Source organism: Limulus polyphemus, unplaced genomic scaffold (assembly GCF_000517525.1).
Source record: "Limulus polyphemus unplaced genomic scaffold, Limulus_polyphemus-2.1.2 Scaffold851, whole genome shotgun sequence".
Taxonomy (NCBI): domain Eukaryota; kingdom Metazoa; phylum Arthropoda; class Merostomata; order Xiphosura; family Limulidae; genus Limulus; species Limulus polyphemus.
Window position 1 is genome coordinate 225,137 of NW_013666461.1, and position 8,819 is coordinate 233,955.

General features: G+C 34.7%; 1 protein-coding gene across 2 annotated transcripts in view; it reads right to left on the reverse strand.

Annotated features, from left to right (window-relative positions):
* Window positions 1-8,819, reverse strand: part of LOC106460871 — a 115,169-nt gene that overhangs the window by 30,916 nt on the left and 75,434 nt on the right. The window contains exon 1 of one of the 2 annotated variants that reach the window (XM_022387679.1): window positions 1,317-1,663. The exons of the other annotated variant lie outside the window; for it this stretch is intronic. Within the exon in view, the coding sequence (XP_022243387.1) occupies window positions 1,317-1,323 (7 nt within the window). The 5' untranslated portion in view covers window positions 1,324-1,663. Of the gene's footprint in view, window positions 1-1,316; window positions 1,664-8,819 lie in introns of those variants that run through there. 2 annotated transcript variants of the gene reach the window in all.

Below are 8,819 nucleotides of genomic sequence, written 5' to 3' on the forward strand. Positions count from 1 at the left end.
ATATACTATTATTCGATACTTACAGGTTAGCCAATCGCAGTGGTCGATATATATACTATTATTCGATACTTACAGGTTAGCCAATCGCAGTGGTAGATGTATAGTATTATTCGATTACGTGGTGATTTATTAGAACATAAGTGTTTTTACTGTGTACAGTGTCTCCCACCGTGGCTAAGCAGTAAGCTTGAGAGCACATAACGCTTACATCCGGGGGTTTGATTCCCGCTGTGTATATAGCACAGATAGCCCAATGTGTTGCTTTGTGCTTAACAACAAACAAGAAAAACGTGTACAGTACTAATTAAATTCTAAGTACAATACATCAACACTTAAGTTTGTTTGTTGTGTTTTTTGTCAAGAAAGGCCACAGGTCGCCAGAAGGTTTTAGTTTGCATGCTGTATTTTTGCTCATCATTACAATATTAAGTCTAAAAAATTCATTTAAAAACATCAAAAACTGGATAATCATTATTTGTGAATTTAATAAGACATGTTTGAATACTTCTTTATGTACATCTGTATAAAAATAAATCTTAGTGAAGCAGCTTTGAAGAATCAGATATGTGAAAAAAGGCTACTAAAATCTGTTTCCCAGAAGGTCTTCATGTAGAGCACGAGATATTGAGAGAGATATATCTGTGTGTTTGTGTGTAAATTGACAAACGCTGAGTTTTGATGTACTTTAAGCAGTACGTTCTTCCTGTATTAAACGTGAGATCACAATAGTTAGTTTGTTAGTTGTTAGCGCAAAACTACACAATAGACTCTGCAAATGTACACACTAAGGAATTGAGCCCCGGATTTTAGCGTTGTAAGTCCGTAAACTTAACGCTGAAAGACCAGTGTGTGTGTGGGGGGGGGGGAGAATGTCGCCGTAGTTAGTATAAAAACCATATAACTCGAGCACTTTTGAAAGGTGGACCTTTCTCCACTGGGGGCAAAGTGATGAAAAAAATTCGACTTATCGAAAGCGCTGGGGTTATATAGTTTTGTCCTTTTGTTTTGAACTAAGACTTTTAATCCACGTGCTTACCTAACACCATAGTCAGCTCTTAAACAACACGGTACTTACAATACTGGATTGGACACAACGAAAAACAAGTAATTCAAAATCGACATATGTAATTTAAGCCCAAAAAGGATCTTACGTGTTCAGTAACAAGATAGATCGGTACATAGATAGATGTTTGAATAAGAATAGTGTATAAGGAATAAGGATCTTACGTGTTCAGTAACAAGATAGATAGGTACATAGATAGATGTTTGGAATAAGAATAGTGTATAAGGAATTAACAGTTAATATTGTGGCTTACCGTTCATCCTCTAGCGTTTCCACAATGGTTGTTCTGAACACCAAAATACACCATCCGAGATACATAAGAAGCTAAAAATTCACTAAATGTATTAGCGAACGTTAACATGTGATAACATTAGTTCTATGCTTTTTCTCGAAGTAACTACAAAATCCTGCAAAGTTATTCGAAATACGAAGTTACGTGGCCTTCATCAAGTTAAGGCTGGTCGTACTGAAGCAAATTAAACTAGGCATTTACAAACAACGAATCACGTGACCTTCATCAAGTTAAGGCTGGTCGTACTGAAGCAAATTAAACTAGGCATTTACAAACAACGAATCACGTGACCTTCATCAAGTTAAGGTTGGTCGTACTGAAGCAAATTAAACTAGGCATTTACAAACAACGAATCACACTTGAAAGTCATGAAAAATTATACTCAACAAACTTATAACAGGTCCTTATAATACCAGCTTACTACTAGTATAATCAACACCAATCTTCGCCCAGAGAGGACAAGCGAACCGAACTGGAGGAAGTCGAACGTTTATTTACATTATCTAAGTCTTATCGACCCAGTGCAGGAGGTTCCCTCTCTTTGATAAGAGGCTGTTATCAAGTTACCAATCCTCTTGGCGTTAAGAAATCACGGAAAGTAAACTTTTTCACGATATAGGCAAGGTTACGAAACACTGTATCGCTCCTGATAACATAGTTATTGTTATCGTCCAATAGAACGAGAGCTTTTGTAAACAACAGTAAGGATGGAAGTGTGAAGACTCCGATATGATAATCGAAATGGTAAATGGGAAACTTCGACTGTCAAAATTTTATCGCGTAAACACAGCCTGTTTCCCCCTTGTTCTCGATCCAATAGAAGTTCACTACATATCTGTACATTGTATAAGCTTCCTTTTACTGAATTTCCGTTATCGTAATACCACACTCTAGGGTGGATATCGACACGTAAAAGAAAAAACAAAAAACAAACTTTCTTTCTATTTAATTGAAGGGCTTCGCAAAGAAAACAATCCAGAAAATACAAAAGAAACGCTGATAACAGAGCCAAAATGTAAGTAAAATGATTCATGTGGTTTACATACTAGTTTTTAAATTGTCTTTTAGAAGAGCGGGATTTTTTTTTAATAAAGAGAAAATAATAGAGAGAAAATTTTAAAAGATTATCACAATTAGATATAAATTATACGGTTATAATATTGTTTTGGATAAAACAAACGCTTAAAGGATTGAAAAATGTTTATTTTTTTCTTTGAAGTTTTAAGAACACAAATGAACCAAACAAAGTTCTATAGAAACAAAGACTTAAGTGACAGGCAAATTTTTTATTGAATTTTAGATTTGGCTTTGTGAAACTTCGATGGAAGAAAATATGAATTTCAATAGTAACAAGAGAAAAAAAAATTACACGGGTCGTTATTGCACATTAAATTGTAACCGTCAACCACACTATTTGAGAGATTATTATGAACATAACGTTCCAATTTTAACTACTGTGCATTTTTGTTGCCTTTTATGAAAAACAAAATTGTCAATGATTTCAGCAAAAGACAAGTTCATTTTGAAGACTAACTGACTGACCCCTTTGATTAGATACAAATTATAAACAATTTTAAGAAACGTTATAAGTTATACATTGATTAGTTGTAGTAAAGCGCATGGGTAATGGAGAGTTAAAAACTCTTAAATATATCACCATAAATTAGATAATTATCAAAAGAAATTTCAAGCTGTTATTAATTTGAAAGTGATTAAGATATGCCTAAAACTAACATAAAGCTTCTTGGGGCTATTTTTTATCAACGAATAGTTAGATTGATTATCACATTATAACACTCTCACGGCTGAAAGGGCAAGCATGTTCGATGACGGGAATTCAAACCCGCGACCCGCAGATTGCGAGTCGAGCGCCTAACCATCAGGACATGCTAATTATGTAGATTCAAATAAATTATGTATAAGGGTGAAAGATGTCCTATACAGCTGATCCTTTTAAATTCCACTTAACGTGTGAGGAACGCCAAAACATATCATTTTTAGTAATGACAATCCTCTCTCTTATCATCAAACCAGATGATAAAGGAAATATAAATGTTAACAATAAAAGAGAATACTACAACACAATAAAAAAAATGACATGTCCAAGAACTTTCTTTGAGAGAATACATGACTCGCTGCTAAGCAAACTAAAAACAAAGTAGGGGAAGTATCACAGAAAAAATACAAACATCTGACGTGTTTGGGGGACGTCAGGTGTTTGTATTTTTTGTGTGATGTTTCCCCTACTCTGTTTGGGGGACATCAGGTGTTTGTATTTTTTGTGTGATACTTCCCCTACTCTGTTTGGGGGAGAGTAGGGGAAATATTACACAAAAAATGCACACATCTTAAAACACATCAGAAAAAAACATTAAAATCCACTGGTTGCTCTATCGCTCCTCTGTGTATAATACCTCAAAAACAGTCGCTAACAATTTATACCTGACTCATTTCAGCCACTTTGATGTTATATGCCCCTTGTTAGCTCAGCGGTAAGCCTGAGAGCTAATAACGCTGAAAATCTTCTTTCGGTACCCGCGGTGGGCAACGCACAGATATTCCATTGAGTAACTTTATGCTTAGCAAACAACTGGTGCTCTTCTGAAGAACACAAGCATTCATGTACTCGTAACAGTAGAAAGCGTAACTAAATCCAGTCATGAAGAGAAGAACCCAACTTTTCACCCAGCTTTAACACCCAGTAGTATAAAGTTTCTTGCTGTATTTCCTCTGTAGACTTCTTGCTTCTAATGACACTCTATCTAATACGAAATAGCAGATAGCGTAGTCACTACCTTCTCTAGTAACACAGGTCTGCGATGATTTTATTGTCTTGAACTTTTTACAAGTTCTACAGTAATTCCTGTACGCTGAATCGGAAAATGATATCCATTTTTCTTCATCACGTATAAATTTTTCACAAAACGTCATATGTACTTTTACATAAGTGAATCATTTCCATTGAAACTGGTTCACAATTTCTTATGCTGGTTGTAGATTTCTCTAGACCAATCGCGACGTGAGAGTTTTATCGATCGTTCTAAAACCTACGAAAATACACCGCTATTATATAAACGGTTAACAGGTCGTAAGACGTGTCATTTCTGGATAGTATTTGTTTGTGCGCGTTGTTTGTTTCTTTTCATTATTATTTATTCGTCGCTATGGCAATAAGAGGATGTATAAATGGCCCAAACATATTCTGTTATACTTGTGGTAAATTTGGTGTAAAATTGATCTAAGTAAGAGTTTTATTTTTTTCCGATTTGTAAAAAAATCGTTACATGATAGAGAAAAAAAAAAGAATGTTATTTTCGAAATGTGCGTAGCTAAATTATGGGAAATCCGTCATTAAAACCAAAACAACTTTTATGAAGTTTAAATTCGCGGGTCTATGTAATAGTTCAACCTTTATTTATATATATAGAACCGTTCTAACCAATAGCCATCAGCACTTAATCTGTATCTTTGGGGTAAGATACGTCGACGACATTTTTTGTACCTTGACACTTAGTCAAAAAAAAAAAAAAAGAAAGAAAAAAAGACTGGATAGTTTCAAATTTCCCCTAAATAATTTAATACAATTTGTAAAACTAACTGACAACTAACACTGAATGTTGCTGTATACGTTATATCTGAGAAAGTAATTTTAGTAGCTAATGTATTCTGAAAATCAACACATACCAACTTTCACTTCCGATCATGTCATCCTCTTTCTGTCAACACTAAAGCACTTTTGTAAACAGTGTAGTAGAATGTTAACAGACAAAAATGGGATAAATTAAACTCAATTGTGAGCAAATGGTTATATATATATATTGCTATATGTTAATTCTTGCCTGTGCTATTAAGTAGGGATGATGCAAATGTCATCCCTACTATCTTGTTTACATTGTTTTTGAAGGATTGATATTAGCCATCCCTACATTTACTTCCTTTTTTGAAAAGTTTTTACTTTACTTGTTTGCTTGTGTTTTTAATGCAGTATTTCAATAGACATAGAAAGGTTGTATTTAAATTCAAGTTCTAAATACAATGAGGTTACTGTAATATTTATTGTTCATCTATTATTGGCTGATAATTCCTGTTTCACTTAAGCTTTTTAAAGGAACAACAAATTTCTGTAAAAAAGCTAACTTCAAGGGGTAATGATAACATCGTTTACACTAGAATTGTGATTTTAAAATAATAATAATAGTTATTAATAATACTTATAAAAGTAGATACTCCGATTGGAACTATGCCATCTCAGTGAAATTGGTTGACACCATTGTTTTGGTTTTTGAGTACTCATGTAATAAAAAGGAGGAGAAAGAAAAACAAGAAATCCAAACTTGTTGCTATGATATTTACAGACATTCTCAGAACTTGTGACTCAGACATTAGATAGATATTGTTATAAAAGAAAACACTGCATAGTGCTATAACGTTCTGATTACATATTGAGGAGATATTTAAAATATCATTTCGATAAACAATCCGAGCCATCCTTACATAGGTAGTGCTACCGCCTGCCTGATAAATGTACCGAAAAAGGATTCCGGAATGACAAAAAAATATATATATATATATATACAATGTGAAGCTCGTGAGAATAAAAAAAATCGGTAAATTGTTTGCTTATTTTAAACGTAAACTACACAATGGGATATTTGCGCTGTGACCAGCGCAAGTACCGAAGTCTACATCTTAGGTTTATCAACCTTGCCGCTGAGCCATTGCGAGAAAGACATGGAAGGTTATTATCGGCACCGACACTCAAAGAAGAATGAACATTGCGAGAAAGACATGGAAGGTTATTATCGGCACCGACACTCAAAGAAGAATGAACATTGCGAGAAAGACATGGAAGGTTATTATCGGCACCGACACTCAAAAAAGAATGAAGAAACCCTTACAATTAGTCCCCTCGTAAGCAACTCATGAGACCTAAATCAAGCCTAGGTTCAAACTCCAATAAACAAGGCATGGGTCTCATTGATTAAAACAAATATATCTGTCTGAATCATAGATTTACACATGATAGAGTTAGGGTAATATGAGCTTATATAACGTATTTTTATAATGTGTTTTCTTTCTCATCAAAGCTGTTTATATCTATCAAATAAAACGTAATTTGTTTTAAAATTCGACCCGTGAACGTATGCAATGTTGTTTAAGAAGGTTGTTCTCCGTCATTCTAATCCTGTAGATTAACGTTTATCTCATTGTCGTTTCACTTTTAATGACAGAAGTAAACACGTTACCCGCGTGCATTTACTAGTGTTTTTAAAACTGTTTTTTTATCACGATTACTTAGCCTTAAGTAGGCTTCATGAGAGGAGTTGAAATTCGACTTGATAAGTATTAAAGATGGGGATAAAAACCTGATTGAGTTATTATTACTTTTCATTATCTCTTAGAAATATCCTTGAGGAGGGGGGGGGGGACACCAGCCGTATTGAGTGATTTTTATCACGAATGTTAAGCCTATCAATTTCGTTGCTCCACCGGCTTTCGGGATTTAATACTGCGATAGTAAGTTTATGGAACCTGTTTGGTTAATTAACAAATACCAGTGTGAGATAAGCTTCGTAATATTCGATTAAACGTTAATAACCTTGAATAAAGAGAGTGTGGTGACATTTTCTTTATTATAGATTGTATTATTTCAACTAGGTTCGTACAAACTAATGCATAATACATGTTTCGTAATTTAATCATATGATCCTCCAGGTGTCGGGTAGATTCTTGATTAGAGTTTCAATGATTATGTAAGAACGGATTAAAAACACACATTTATAACAGAGGCGGCGTGGTCGCATGATCGTCTTTTGCCTTGTATTGATTTAGAGAAAAATCAACATAAGTTGAAAACATTTGAAGTCTAAAATTCTTAGAATAACAATGTCAAAAACTACAGAGTAAGTTTAGGGTTAAATGTGTATACTCAAGTTCTTATCAGTGTAAAGTGAGAAGGTTCGGTGCAGAATAAAAAATTACTCGTGTGCTGTAAAAAAACGTGACTTCCTTTTAAAACAATGTGCACTTACGTGACCAAGTTTACATAAAAATAAATAGTAGACCCATTTCATGGAGGAAGAACCTTTCTTGCTTTCTATGTATGTGTGGACAAGTAACGTCGGTGTATCACTTGCCTAAGAAGAAAACGACTAAACCTCTAAAACAAAACTAAGAAGCAGTAGTGAGGGTGGAGTTATATGTTTTTCACAATATGAAACAACTTAATTGTTTTGGTGTTTGCGATCGAATACGCGGGTTACGCTAAGTGACATAAACCTGACCTCTGAGGGCGTAATTATAAACGTTACTAAAAATAGAGTTTCAAGATGGAAAATTGTCATGACAAAAAGATTGTTTGTTTGTTTGTGGTTAAGCACAAACCTACACAATGGGTTATCTGTGCTCTCCCCACCATGGGTATCGAAATCCGGTTTCTAGAGTTGTAAGTCCGCAGACATACTGCTGTGCCACTGGGGGGCATGAAAAAAGGGGCACCCCCTAGAATCTTAAGCAATAAAGCTCAGAAAAGATGGCGCCACCTAAGCTCTTAAAATATATGCGTTCCTCGTTTCTCAAAACGTATGAAAATATCCCAAAACGAAACGAAGCAACGTAATCTATGAGTAGTATAAAATCCAAAACGACGTGTATAACATTTATTTACACAAATGTTTCAGATTGTACTTAACCCATCTTCAGTGTTTTCTGCAGTATAACAAATGAGTATAATATAAGGACAAACACGTATGATTTTTCTACTAAAACAATAACACGTTGAGGAAATACAAGTTAAAACATTAGGATTATAAGAAAAGAGTAATCTGAGGAAAGAAATTAAGTGAACAGTATCAGAAGGTAGTGGCCTCCAGTGGCACAGCGATATGTCTGCGGGCTTACAACGCTAGAAACCGGGTTTCAATACACGTGGTGGGCATAACACAGATAGCCCATTGTTTAGCTTTGAGCTTAACTACAACCAAACAACAACAATAACAAAAAAAAACAAAAAAACACGGAAGGTATTGAAGAAGGGCGAGTTCAAATAATTTTCCCAAAGGGGAACTGGAGGGGCCACTTGTTTTAATCACTCTTACAACTATAAAGTAGTGTGCTGTCTGTCAGTCAGTTGGTAGACACTAAAATTACGTTTTGTAAGGGATGCTTAACGTTGCAATTTGTACTGTAGTAACGTCAATAAAACGCGTGCAAGCCATAAATCACTAGAAGAATTGCGCACTCTGTAAGCTACAACACAACAGGACATGTGAACTTCTAAAGCAAGAAATAAAAATATTTATTACTCTTAGTTTTGGTTTTATTTACTCTTGAAACAAAACACTTTTTAGCTACACGAGCGCTATCTGCGCTAGCGTCCCTAGTTTAACAGTGTAAGACTAGAGGGAAAGCAGCTTGTTATCATCACCCACCACCAACTCTTGGGCTACTCTTTTACCAACGAAT